At 38.5% G+C, this 14,811-nt stretch overlaps 1 protein-coding gene across 11 annotated transcripts in view; it reads left to right on the forward strand.

Moving 5' to 3' along the window:
- The window catches only part of LOC138933863 (dentin sialophosphoprotein), a 175,695-nt gene that overhangs the window by 118,191 nt on the left and 42,693 nt on the right, over positions 1-14,811 (forward strand). For all 11 annotated transcript variants that reach the window (XR_011447048.1, XR_011447047.1, XM_070296975.1 and 8 more), the window contains 3 exons: positions 5,684-5,910; positions 8,958-9,141; positions 14,147-14,273. Coding sequence is in view for 9 of the 11 variants with exons in the window: in XM_070296975.1 (XP_070153076.1) it covers positions 5,684-5,910; positions 8,958-9,141; positions 14,147-14,273 (538 nt within the window). In the remaining 2 variants the exon portion in view is untranslated. The remainder of the gene's footprint in view (positions 1-5,683; positions 5,911-8,957; positions 9,142-14,146; positions 14,274-14,811) is intronic.

A 14,811-nucleotide genomic window follows, 5' to 3' on the forward strand; every position in this document is an offset into this window, starting at 1 on the left:
GGCGCAAGCTCCCACACGCGTACACGTTGTCTCCCAACGTACAACATGTTTACCGACTTGCGGGGTTCAAGGAAAGTATTGATTCCGTTGCGTAATATTGTACTTTCGAAAGATATTTCGACAACGCCGTTTAACAGCGCACACACGGCGGCCAATCCTCGGAAAAGATTTCAACTTTGAGGAGAAAGAGAGAGAATGCGCCCGATAAACGTCTATCCAAGCGCTCGAATCATTCGCGCGATACGGTAAATGCTATAAGATATCTAGAGAAAAACTCAGTAAGAAAAACAATATGTCGAAGATAAGCCTTACGACTTTCGCTTTTGGCAGCGAAATTTGCACGAGTTGCAAAGAAAGTAGGCAGCGATGACCCTGAAAATTTCTTTTCCTCCAAGCATATTTAAAATATAAATATAAATTTTAAAATCGATATTTTCTCACACGAGAAACAAGTGTTGCATTTCGAGCGAGTACATAGATCGCCAAATATATTTCGGAAATAATCTGTAACGGAATGGGGCGTGATGACATTTCTATTCGACTCTTCATCGCTGAAAAGCTTCGATACTTCACCGACTGTGTTTGATTAATGATGCGCGATCATAGAATTGATATTGATACCTCGTGGGCGAAAAAAATTTGATATCTCACGCGGGAATTGTTGTCCTGGATGTCAGGTACTATGAAAGATTAATGCGTGCGTTATATTACCGACCGATTCAATATACAGGGTGGCCCCGAACGTTCCAGACTTTATAGGAAATTTAATTCTGAACTATAAAATTTTCTATAAACACGGGTCGAGAAATGCTTCCCTAAGAAGTTATCGCTCTCTGACGCGAAGAAAGCGCGAAAGATGAAAAGAAAATGAAACTTGATAAATTTCTTGAAAAAACGATAAAAATAAAAAATAAAAATCTTTTTCTTTTATGAAAATAAAATAAATTTTTTTTAAACTAAAATAGCACGTAATGGTAGAAAATGAATAAAAACGTGAAAAAACTAACTGTTCTCAAAATGTTCTCTCTCCCCCCCCCCTCTCCCTCTAGCTCCAATACACTTTCGGCATCGAGTAATGACCGATCTAGTCGCTTTACGGATTTCCTCCCGATTCAATTTTAATCGATCTAATAATAAGTAGCAAAAGCACGTTTGAAACTGGTTGTATCAAAATCTATGGAACGTACAATAATCATTTTGATCTCATTTGAAAGTGAATTTAATTTTCTATAACTTTTGTTTCGCTACTTTTTGTTAAAAAACGCATATTTTCCATGATATTTGGAAAAATGTGTAAAATAATCACGATTTCAGAGGTTTTTGAGCGATAACTTCTTAAGAAAGCATTTTTCGATTCATGTTTATAAGAAATTTTTTGTTCAAAATTCAATTTCCTATAAGATCTCAAAGTGTGGCTGAAACGTTTGCAGCCACTCTGTATAAAATATACAATATAATAGGCCCTCAAACTTCGAAAGTATCGTTGCTTGTCACGCGAGGAATAAAAAATTTTCAAGACCGATCGAGCTTTTGCGGCCAATTGTAATCGCGCATGACGAGACCCGGCTCGACGAGGCATTCTTAGGACTAAGTGACGGATCAGAAGAAAGGGAATGGAACTCCTTGTTGTTGTGTGCGAAAAGTTTCGAAAGTACGGACGGCATATTAAACTCCGCTTTGCTGATCGCGAGGCCGTTTGTCCGAAACTCTGGCGGATGAGCCTGAAAAACGGGCGTTTAACGAGCTCGCCGTCGTCGACGCCGTTACTATTTGTCCAAGAAGGAATTCTTCGCACAAACGTTCCGACATTCCGTCACGGGGCGAAGGCTCGGAAAGATAAACGAGGACGGTTTGTCATTGGAGGCGCGCCGAGGTTCTTTGCCGTCCGAACGAACGATCCGTAAAACGTCAAAGAGACGTCCTAATCCGTCAGACGTCTTCCTTCGTGTCTTTTGGATATCTCGTGGATTTTTTCCTCGCTCCGTTTGGCCGCGTGATCGCCGAGCAAGCGGATGATTTAGCCTGAAAAACTTGGTGATCTACGGCACGTCACTGGCGATGCTACTTTTCTCGTATCGTATAACATCTTTCTTTAAAAGATGCTGAAGATACTTGAGAAGATTGGAAAATTTTCTCTGCAATGTCTAAATATTTTTTAAAATTCTAAACATTAGTGAATATGGTTGTATATGTGATAATAGTTTTTAATTACTGCGTGTGATTTATTTTCGATATTACAATCACTATTCTCTTATAGAGAGAATTATTGAAGTTTAATATATACACACAGTCTTCTAAAGATTATCAGTCTGGTAAAGATCAATCGGTATAGTATTCGTCTCTGTTGCTAATTTGCGACCACGACGATCATTATACGGTAGAAATATTCCCCGGGATATTAACTCCGCACAAAGTCCGCGTCTTCTTTGTTCCGAAAAATCAGTGCGTTTCATCCCCAAGGACAACGTAATGAGCTAACAGCGATACCCGACGACGAGCACTTGCTCTCTTGATTACTGTCTGGCTACACGCAATTTAAAGGGGGAAAAAGATAAATAATATGTATATAATCTAATTTTTTAAAAGAATTAATAGAAAAATTATATTAAGCGGGAGATAATCTCTTGTTCGTACAAGAAGAAGCATTTCAGTTTTAAATGTAAAAAACTGAATTAAAAAAATTTAATATATTCATTTAAAAAATTTCTTTAATAGATTTTTTTTTTTAATACGTATTCAACGTATAATTTAAATTTGCAAATTTTCAGAACAATCGCGTTACACGATTATCTTTTATATATCGAGCGATCCAAATTTACAGGGTAATTTGTGAAGGTATCTTTTACGTGCCAGACACAATTCATTCGTAGCGATTTCTTTTATGTCGCGGTGGTGAAACCAGCCGCGTTTCATCGTCGAGTAGTGGATCGGCTGATTGACTTGGTTCTTCTTTCCTCTTCCTCCTCCTCCTCCTCCTCCTTCATCGCATTACGCCCCGGTAACGAAGACCATCGTCATGTTTCCACACTAATTAACAATCCGTGATTACGGCTCGATCCAGGAGCGACCGCATTGCGTCAGCGCTTGGATTGCTTCGCGACTTCGCTCGTCCAACCCTCCGTTCGCATCACACCCCCCCCCCCTCCTTCACCCTCGACGGCACTGTGCCTAATTAAATGCTTGGTTATCGGCCCGTAGGAGGCGTCGAGGTTACCGGGATGATCCCGGTACCAGCCGGTGACCCGGAAGAGCGTAATGCAGTCGAACCCCGTGTATTATCGATGACGATATCGCGTCGTCTTGTTCACCGCGAACGAAAGGGATAATTAATGCGCGCTAATAATGACGACCGACTTTTGACGAAGATTTTCCTCGAGGCGACGATGCGATAAGTCACATCATCTATATATGTGTATATAGTGTGATAATAGCGACTGATAATGGCTGGAGCACCTTTATCAGGCTTTGAAATTTTCACGCTTCGTCGCTCTTTCCAGCGATCGATGGCCATTATATGGAGATATGTTCATATTTATCGGTTAAATATACAGGATGGGGCATTTATATTGAGACATCTAAATATCTAAAAAATAAAGCAAGATGAAAAGAAATGTTTCGGACAAAAGTTGTTCGATTCTAAGGGGGTCATAAGATGGTGCTATTAGTTTGACCTTGGGTGGAGACGCTTCGGAGATTTCAACGTAAATCTTGTTTTTTTAAATGGAAACACCTCAATTTTTTTAAATAAATCGACTCCTTGCAATATTCTGCATAAAATGTTATAGGGGTATGATGGCCAAAAGTTTAATAGTTTACGTGATATTTTACACTTTATTTTGTTACTTTACTTCGACATAATTTTACATAAACTATGAAATATCTCATAAAATTATTTATTTTGCAATAATGTTACCTTAATATTTTAAGCTCGAAAAATGAGAGACGTCAATTGGTGTAAAGAAAATAAAACAAGATTATGATCCCTTTAGAACCGAACAACTTTTGTCCGTAACATTTCTTTCCATCTTGCTTTATTTTTTAGATATTTAGGTGTCTCGATATAAATGCCTTACTCTATATGTATACGAGTTATAAACACGGAGAAAATTTTACAAAATACAAATTACATGGAAAATATATCCCCTTTTGTAACATTTATTATGAAACTATGAAATATAACGACATCAGGATATTTATCATCATAAAAAATGTAAATTATGCATTTGTTTGCATTAAAATATTCGAATAATTACAATACTCTTTGATAAAATATAATATTGAGGAAAAATATGTATTTTTGTAAACTATATGTTAGTATATTCTACAAAAATTATATTGTAATTTTTACTATATTTTCTTCGTGTACAAGGAAAGTGGATCATGGTCTTGCTCTCTTTGGCAAGAAATCTCTGCGATAAATATTTGCAGGACTTTCATCTTTCTGATTTGAAAAATTCATAATAAACACATACATATATGTATCACAGATAAGCTTTCATAACGCAGATAAATGTTACATTTTTTCTCACGCGCGATTGCGGGGAGATTTTTTTCCCCCTGGAATAGCCGTCAGACAAGTAAACTTTTTTCTCGTTGGACGGCAAAGGGCCTATCGGCGGACGAGTCAAGTAAGGACGATTAATGTGCCGGATAATCGATTTTCCACGATGGATTCATGACGAGCGTCTTGTACACACCGTGCCAGAAAAAAAAAAATGAAATTTACCCAACAAACGTAACGAAGTTTGCTAAACCGTCGCCGCGCGTTCCGTCCTTGTCGCTTCATCAACCTTGTCGAACTCGAAGCGTATCACCCTGGATGCTGTAACTTCGATAAACTGATCCAGAAATCGTCGACCGAAGACTTTGTTCTAGACAAATATGAGCACGTTGCTCTCGTAAAGTTTTAATTAATATTTTTCAGATATATATATATATATATATACTTCGAAAAAAAAGAGATATATACATGTATTCTAAAAGAGAGAGAGAGAGAGAGAGAAAGATAGAAATAGAGTATACAAAATCTAAAGTTTATAAAAATGCAAATATGTTTCTCGCGCAAAAAACACACGTGCAGTAGAAAATGCATTTTATAATGTAATTGACGAGGAGGACGCGAGAATCCTGGACCGTCCAATATTTACCGTTTTAATTTAAAGCAACGCGATACTATTTTGCGACGTGATCTACTTTTTTTAAAATTAAAAACTGACTTTTTAACACCGCTTCGGAAAATAGTTTGCGCCAACGGCGCAAAATTATCGGAGCTTTTATTGGTTATCGTTCACGAAAATGGAGCGCGTGCAGATACTAGGATATCATAAGTTAAAGGGAATACGGAGATGGTGTAAAGTTCATTATGGATACCGATGATTTATGTCTACTTGAAAGATAAGAGAAGGGTCATATGAGTATAAATATAATTTCTTAAATTTAATTTAAAAAAAAAAAAAAGCACACGTGCAAAATTTCTTTAGACCTACTATTTTGTTTATTCCATACGAAACCGTATCGAAAAATCGAAAGACGGGAACGTTTGACAATCCTCAGCTTGTCTTACAAGAGCGAATCGTATTACGCGTCGTAATGAAATTCCTTCTTCGGAGGTGATCGCCGGCGTTTTTGTTTTATAATAGAAGGACGATAATCTCTATAGAATCGAACGTTTTGTTTGTTCCAGAGGTGACGATGTGCAACGATCGATCGAGCTGTTGGACAAGGTGCTCTCCGAGTACGACGAGCACGTTGAGGCGGAGGGCGAAGGTGGCGGAGACAGCGGTAGCGGAGGCGGAAGCGGCGATAGAGGTGGCGGCGGGAACGGAAGTGGCGTGGGTGGCATCGGGGATTGCGGCAGCAGTACGGAGCCGAGTATTGGCCTCACGCCCGACGACGAGAGTCCGTCCTTAGGTAACGTCCTTTTTCCCCGTTTATCCCCGTCCTAGCTTCTATTTCCTCGCGGGACCGACCGAGCCTTTTACAGACATCGTTCTCGTATTTGCCGAGAGCGATTAACTACGGCACGATTCGCACGGAGACACCCCCTTCCTCTCCCTTTTTAATGTTTCATTATTTATTTTCTTTCCTCGGAAAAAGTCTCGAGGTAGAAGCAAAGGAAATAGCTATCTTTTTGTCAAAGTGTACAATGTGTGTATCAACGCAATTAAAGAAATTACGAGCATCGTATATCTTATATTTTTTTATATTATTTATTTATTTTTATATTTTGTAATATGCTATTTAAGTTGGATTAGGAATTTAAAAGCCTCTGAGCACACGGAATCTTTTACATTTCTGTGTGAATGATAGCTGAGCTTTGACCGCCCATGTTGCTTAGATATTTGCATCTTTATCCGTATTCTAGGTCGCCCAAAGACAAGACAATCCTACATGATAGGATTTCAGAATTCTGCGATCCAAGAGACCGCAGAATCCCACGTCCCCTCGAGATCCGCATAGTGCCACTATCATATACGTAAGATTCTAAATTCTGATCCCGATTGTAATAGAGAGCGGGTTGTAAGTTGTTAACGCGATCCTAATATATTCATTATTCCATTCCGAAATATGTATCCTGGAAGGAAAAATTGAGATTATACGAAGTAACATAACTCACGATCTAATACGATTACAAATGAATGTTAAATCCGCGATATATAGACGAGTTAGTTTATATGAAATATATCAAGAATTTGTTATAGAGATAAAGGGTGGAAAAACTTTAAACGTTATATTAACGTCACGCAATCTCTGCGATTCGCTTATTTCGCGTGAAGTGATTATGCAATTTCTCACACTCACAGCCTTTACGGCGCTCTTTCGTTCGCGAGAGCTATTGAAAATTATCGCATAAATTTTCGAATTCATTCTTTCCACGTGATTTTGCACGACGTCGAGCGAACGTTTTCGCAGCGGAATTGTCCGATGACGTCTGATCGCCGCAAAAATCGATATCACCTCGAGTAGTGGAGTAACACGTGTCCGGCGAACTGTCAGACCGCTGACAGAATCCGTCAATTTTTTTTATTCGTGTCGGATATATACACATGTACTCATCACTAAACGCGTGAATAGTGTGTGAAGAATGCTGCGAATGAACTAGTCAAAAAATGTTTGATGCAGTTAGTGCATTTCATGCTCAGACTTTACTGATTTTATGATTTTTGTGAAAATTGCAAGCATTTACGTCAATCCGCTCGCATATTATCGATGTTGCGATAACCTCATTTATTCATTTGCGAATTATTACATATCTTGGTAATTAATAATTAAGCGTATTAATGTAGAATAGCGATAAACATCGCTTGTTATCGATTTATGATAATAAAATAGAGAACAATGGATCGCGCCGTCAAACCGTAACGTTCCATTATCACGAATAAAATATTAAATCTCGATGTAAAATAAATATACCGAGAATCCATCGTTTTTACATTGAAATAGTTAACGGTGGAAATCGCGACACATGATGCTCCCGTGACAAATTTTCACCGCGAAAGAGGAAGCATCCCCTCCGAACTTGCGGAAGAAGCGACACCCGCCGCTTTATATCGACAGGGCGAAGATAGTAAATTTCCAGTGACAACCGAGTACGCCTCTTTCTAAAACTTCGCATGCTATTTCCGCCTCTCTAAAGATACCTGGCTCGCATTTGAAGCACACAAAGTTCTATGCCGGTGCGCGAGTTGTCGCGGAAAGTCGTTCGAAAAGCGACAACGTGAACGGGTCGTTTGTGTGTGTTTTATGCGATTTAACTCGTCACCCTTAACTAAGATATTTAACTTTCTTGCTCTTCCCCGTGCACGTTGAACCGGGAACAAACTTGCACGGTGGACTCGTTTCTAAGGCTCGATCCTAGAGCAATGTACAAAAAAAAAAAAAAGAAAGAAAGAAATTAATCTAGTTATAAAATTTATGCATATCCGCTTGGATTATTTATAATTTTTTATACTATATGCTTAAGAATTATATTTGCATTTTCTATATACAATATATATAAATGATTAAAATAAACCGTTGAATCAGCATTTATCCGTGGGATTTTGAAAATAATTCCGAGATTGTGAAAATTTGCGTGACGCTTTTAAACGCAAGGCAAAATAAGTATATAAATAGTTGTGAGGTGTAATATAAAACGCATTTCGCGAACAACGAGAGAAAGATTATCGTCGGACGCGTACAGTTATCGGACAGTGGTTCGTTCGAATCTTCGATTCAGCCGTCGTTCTCTCTCGGCTTTCGGAAGGTGCATATTTTCTCTTTATTACCATCGAGAAACGCTCCTGCGGACGTATAACATAAACCCGCCGAGTTGGCGGTCTGCCATTCAATTCGCGGAAAATCGGCGTGAAAGCACGTAACATTTTCCGGGATGGAGAGAAGAAACCAGCCAGCAGGCCTGTCTCATATACGGTTCACTGAAAATTCAAATCGACATTCTATTGGCATCTCTGCTGTACACCTTTGCGAACGATCGCGGCTGATTAACGAGAGATTCTTCAGGAAAAATCCTCATCCTCGCGCGCGCCTTATCGCGATAAAATAGAAAAGCAAAATATTTTTGATGGAATTTTATTTGTCGTCAACGCGACCGATTCTTTCGAAAGAAAAAAGAATATCATACAAATCTGGGATATTGCAACTCGATGCAAAACGCTAAAGCGATCAATTTTCGAAGCGCTTTTAAGAAAGTTTTTGAAACATCATCCCCTTATACACGTGCGTGATACTTTATCGCGCGATAACGTTTACGCAGCACGTACAAGTATTTCCAGAATCGCAGAGCATCGAACGAAGGTAATGCGATTCCTCCTTCCTTCCTTCGGGAACTGTTTGAAAAGAGTCGTAACAGAAATAGTCGTCGACGATTTAGGATAAACTGGACGTTCGGTGGATTAAGTCGTTCGGATCGGCTCCTTCCAAGAAACTCATCGTAATCGTGAAACTTTGGCCGGCAGGACACCAATCCGAGGACGACGGTTACATGAGCATGAACGGTCGAAAGGCGAAGATGGCATTGGTAGCATTACGCCCGGTCCCGGACTGTCCGGAGCCGCAGGATTTCGCGGGCGTCTCCTCGACACAGGAATTTCCGCCACCCCCGGAAGAGGCCGAACGTATCATCTCGACTCTCCTGCCAATGTAAGTACCTTTCACAAAGCACCGGAATTTGGACAGTTTTCAAAGGAAAATAACTCTTTCAAGTTTAAGAGAGAGAGCAATTTCAAATATCTCCGTAGTTTTTTTTTTTTTTTTTTTTTTAACGCTAAATACAATTTTCAAAGTGCTTTATTACGTCAGAATTTTGTGGTTATTATATAAATTAGATCGTGAAAAACCATAGATAATTTACTTAAAATCTTTTAATCGGTTACTTAAACTTCAAATTTTTTTTATTTATTTTAACTGTTTATTTTAATTTATTTATTTCTTGGAAAATTCAATACAAAAATTTAATGTTAAAATAAATTTAAAATGACGATGTATAATTGAAATATATAGCGATTTCTTCAATAAAAGTATCGCCTCGAGGAACATATTTCTTCATTCAAAAGGCCAACGAGAGACCTCCGTTTCGTCGTTTATCGGTTGGAAACAAATCAGTCGAAAGTCGAGTGTCGATCGATCGGTTTCGCCATCGGAGTCGCACGTTTTCATACACTTGACCTAGTGTATCTCGTCTGTCAATAGACGTATACAAGATTCTTGCCATAGAATTTCATTTGATTCTCGATTCATGTTACCGGATTCGTCTGCGACGGTTAAAATAGACTACTGAATGCGCAGACAGTCTCAGATGATAATGAATGAAAAGATCTTTTGCAGTTTAATTAGGTTCAAGTCGTTCAATTTTATTTTCTCGAAAACTTTATCCGGAATGTAATTTCCAAGATATTTAATGAAAATCTCGAGTCAATATTTTTCTCCTACTTCGATCTCAATTTTCAATCAAACATCTACTTTGATATTTTAAGCACAATTTAATTAACGACCTTCTTTTGTATGAAACTGTTTAATTTTATCTAAAGCTTCTTTTCTGAATCTCCAGTTGTAAATAAAAAACTATTGATTTGCTATTTGAAATACAGAGTAGGAGCTCATTTTCTATATAAATTAAATTTATCGAAAGCTTCGAGAATTTATAAACGTGAGAAAATTGAGGTTGAACATAGGAGGTAAAATTTCGATTCGGGATCTTTCACTAAAATTGCATGTCAACGCGACGTTCTAAAGTAAAGTAAAAATTTATAAATTGCGTTTACAAATTTGAGATGTTCTTAGATGAGCGAAATCGCACCTGGAATAAGGATCGCTCTTTATCGAGAAGCTATAGATAATTTCGCTCACGTAACAGGCGGCGATAATTCATGGAGTTTTCTTCTCCGAGGAAGGAGGATCCGCGTTCATTTAAATTTCTTTCGGTGTCCTCCTCGGACCTGCGAGTCCCCTTTACGCGTTTCAAGGACGAGGAAACGGACTTCCGTTTCCGTAACGAGAAGGCGGGATCCGCCTTTACCGTCGCTCGTAAAACCTCCCAAACTTTTACCTTCGATTTTAGTTCCGGACGTAACTTCGTTTCGTCAGGAACAAACGCCATTCCGGGTACCATCATCGTCGTCCCTTCGCCCCAACTTTGTTCGGCGCATTATTTCAAACAAGATTGTCCCTCCTCCCGCAATCGTTCGATGACCGAAGTTAAATTCCGTTTCCTTTTACGTTTCCTCCCCCATATATTCGCACCACTTTCGCATAACTCGCTCGATTGCATTCTCCTCGACGCAAGCACAAAGTACACCGGAAGCGACGACGACGAAGCTCGTTACACTTCACGCGGTTTTCCCTTTTGCAGGCGCTCGTTCCTCCGGAAAACTACCGCGTCGATTTTATCGACGCGGAGTTCTCGATCGCGTACCTAGAATACCCACTTCCGAGCGTTGCGAAAATTTTCCAGCCACTTGCCTTGCCGTAAACGAGCAAGCGCAGCCGGTTTCTCGTCGTTTTCCACCGGGCTGCATCGATAAAACACACCTGCACTCGCTGGCAATCGCTGACGATTGCTCCTTAAAGCGGAGTCGATTGAAAAGAATGTTCTTGCTCTCGACTTCTATTATTATATTTAAACTTTAGTCTATCCATTACGATATATTAATTAATTTAATGCAAAACATGTATTCTTTGGAAAAATCTAGAAAACTTCAGGGATTTTCAAGAATTTCTAAAAATCGGATTGGTGCCCAAAGAGGTTCGATATAACATTATCAGTCTTTGTCGAATTCTTGATTCATATAGAGATTGTAACGCAGAATATTGTCTGTAGAATATTCGCAGTTTCTCCGATCTACGGTCGACTTTCGAAGCCACGAGTTGTTCTTGTTAGACGCGCAGGGTCCTTAAACCGTAGACGGCGTCCTCGTTGTACCTGTCGATCCTAATCACCGCGTTTCATGCCTATTACCCGTTCTATCGCGGGAGAGAAACGTCTGCGAGAAGTGCATTCGAGCTTCGCCGTCCTCTCGAAATGCAGACTCTCCTATCCGGGAAAACCTCTCCTCTCCGTAGAGAACGCTCGTCATTCCGACAAAAGGAAACGTTTCTTTCTCTTCCTCCCCCTCGTCGTCAACGCAAGTAAATCAGCACGACTTCTTTCTCGCGATAAGTAAGTCCTCTATAAAGTAAAGTCTCAACGGTAAACTTATTTTGCACGAAGGAGGCTTCCGTCCTTTTTATTTTTTTTTTTATTTTTTTTTCTTTTCGTTTCCACAGCAAATATTTTCTCTCGCGATATTATTACTCTTTTTTTTTTTTTATAAATAAATTATTGTTTAATTTATCGCGCAATCGTCATCGTATCGCCGCTGTTTGTAAATTGGTGAAGATTTATGTTAATTATCGCAATGGGAGAAATACACTCCTCCATCAGATTTATACGCCTCTGATAAATTTAATGAAAATTCTTCGGGAATAGTCTAGCTTGAGAATGACGTGTTTCGCAAGAGGGTGCAATCGAATCGCGAGTATCATGTTGCGCACGATCGACTGCATACGTTAAATAACACGGCGGGGATCGCGTTTCCACGTGGGGCATCATTTTCCTCGGCGCCTTTGCCAGGAAGGCGACGCGACGTTTATCGACTGGAAACGAGCCGACCAAACGGAAGTCGAGCGTCAATCGATCTGATTCGCTCTTCAGCATCGTCGTCGTTTGCTCTTTTCTTGTCTTGTTGTACGGTTGGCAACCCACGATTGAGACGCTTCCCGCGTAAATCGCTCGGTTCGCCCCCTTCCTCCATGTCGCGTCAAATGATGTGTTAAAAATGTATTTTGATCTACCTTACAAGCCGATTTGCTTGAATTTTACCTCGACTGCGGTATAATAAACTAACATAAATATTAAATGAATAAGTTTAATATTTTAGTCTGTTCGGCTATTAAAATCTTACATAATTTAAGTTCAGATCGGTATCTATTTATAATATTAATTAAAATATTTGTACGAAAGAATTTTATATTTAATTTTTTTATAAATTAAGTTTAACAAGAAACACAATGTTATTCTTTTTTCAATATTTTATATATATATTTTTTTTTTACACCCAATTATTTTATTAAGTTTTGCAAATTTATTAATTCAAATCGCGAAAGCTAGTTGATCTGTACATAATCTATTTTAAAAATCGCATAATCTTTCAGTTCTATTTTTTTATGTATTTATGTTATCGAACGAATGTCAGAATTGAACGATAATCTTGATTCTTGCTGAAAAAGAAATGCAAAAAGATTGATTATTTGGCCGAGTAAAGACAAATCTTGGCTACATCCGTATTCCGTTATTTTTTATCCCCTTATTCTTGCCATCGACTCCGTTATTTGACCGCGAAGACTAGTCTGAATTTATGCGTTCACCTTCGACAACTTGATAACTTTGGAAATATGTCGAAAGAAGAAGGTTAATAGGATAAAAAAACTTTACCCTCTTCGCGCAGACACACACTCTTCCTGATGATGTATTGTCATGCAAGTTTTGCAAACGTTTGGTATTTCCGTATCAATACGAAAACATCACAAACTCCGCAAAGTCTTTTTATTGAAAGAGGGCTTCTTTAGTTATCATAAAAGAAGTGGGTTCGTTAAAGTCGCAGGCACCGACGAAACAACACATCGATAATCTTCGCCTCGAATTTCCGGCCATTCTCATCCCCCGGAACTCGATGTTAGATACAAAGAGAGTTGGGAACGTTACTCTATAAAAGTAACGCGTTACCGTTACCATTATTTTTTGCAAAAAGTAACTCGTTACCGTTACTCGTTACTGATTTTAAAAAGTAACGCGTTACCGTTACCGTTACTTGGAAAGTAACGATTCGTTATTTTTTCGTTATATTTTTGTTTTTTGTAATACTAAAATAAGCTATTAGATTATAAAATTATTTAATAATCAATATTAAATGTAATAATCTATGTTAAAATTAAAAACACTAAATTAGTCTCTATGCAGCAAACGTTTTTTATATTAAACTTATTTAATGATTGTAATTTTTTATGTTAATATCTTTACTTTTTAATACACTTATCTTTATAGGAATTTAAATTGTAATTTACAAATTTCAATTTTGTCGAAAATTTTTATCAAACATTGTTTTTAAATTTTGATAAGAGAAATATTGATATTATTAAGAATGTATTCCAATATTCATTGCCAGTATTGTAAAATCTACCATTTATACATTACTATAGATCTTCAGTACTGGCAGTGACTATCAGAATGCAGCCTATGATAGAAGACTCCAAAATATTTTCCAAAAAATACATCTATCGAACAGATATAAGATAATAAAGAACCAAAAAATAACGATAAAAGTAACGGCTAATTCGTTACCGTTATCGTTACAAACAGAGAAAAGTAACGATCGTTACCGAAAAAAAGTAACTGTAAGGCTAACGATATTACAAGTAACGCGTTACTTCCCAATCCTGGATACAAACATATCGAGGGACTGTCTAACTCCAAGTAACGTCGCGTTCGTTTTAATAAAATTATATTATATTTGATGAACATTACGGACAGTTTTACGAGAATCGCGCGCACAGCTAGAGATTTGATACAATATTGCATCTTTAGTCCATTTTCGTCTCGTTTGTCGGCTAGGGTTTCCCCGGGAAACTCGTCCAAGAGAAACGTCGTGGGCCCGGAACGGCGGAATAACGGCCGGCAACAGTGGATGGTGGAGGATGGCATGCGGCATGATAACGCCGTTACCACGCAAACTACCCTCGTGAGTACCATCTTTCTCTCTCTATCATTCTTTCTCTTTGATCGTCGCCGATAACTTGGTTTATTTACGGCGATGCGGCTCGAAATGCGTACGTATTCCGCGGTTTGGTGCCTCGTAATCTGGCGACTTTCTCGTCAGAGCATCGTCGTGACATCGGCATCGCCGATTTACGATGCCGACCGCGTAAAATCGAAACTCCCGCGTTGCATCGGCATCGCCCGATTTCGGCCGATCTTTACGAACGATGGAGAATTCTCTCGCGTGTGATTCCGTCGCGAGATGCATTTTCGGGATAGATGAGAGAAATCTCGGTGGTGAACTTCCAACGAGCAAGTCGTGATATATAGTGGGATTTTCCGCGTTTCTTTGGAGCAAGTTGAAATTGTTGCGATAAAATATCAAAGCGTCGATTGTAAAGATATAAGAGAGAGACTTGTATATCTTTGAAATAACGAAATCTCTCTCATTGTTATTTCAATGAATTCCTTTGTTAAAGATTGATAAAGAAAGTCTCTAACCGCTTTTCTCAGCAATTATG

This window comes from Polyergus mexicanus, unplaced genomic scaffold (genome assembly GCF_030449975.1).
Source record: "Polyergus mexicanus isolate NDT 795.1 unplaced genomic scaffold, iyPolMexi1.0 SCAF_6, whole genome shotgun sequence".
Lineage (NCBI taxonomy): Eukaryota > Metazoa > Arthropoda > Insecta > Hymenoptera > Formicidae > Polyergus > Polyergus mexicanus.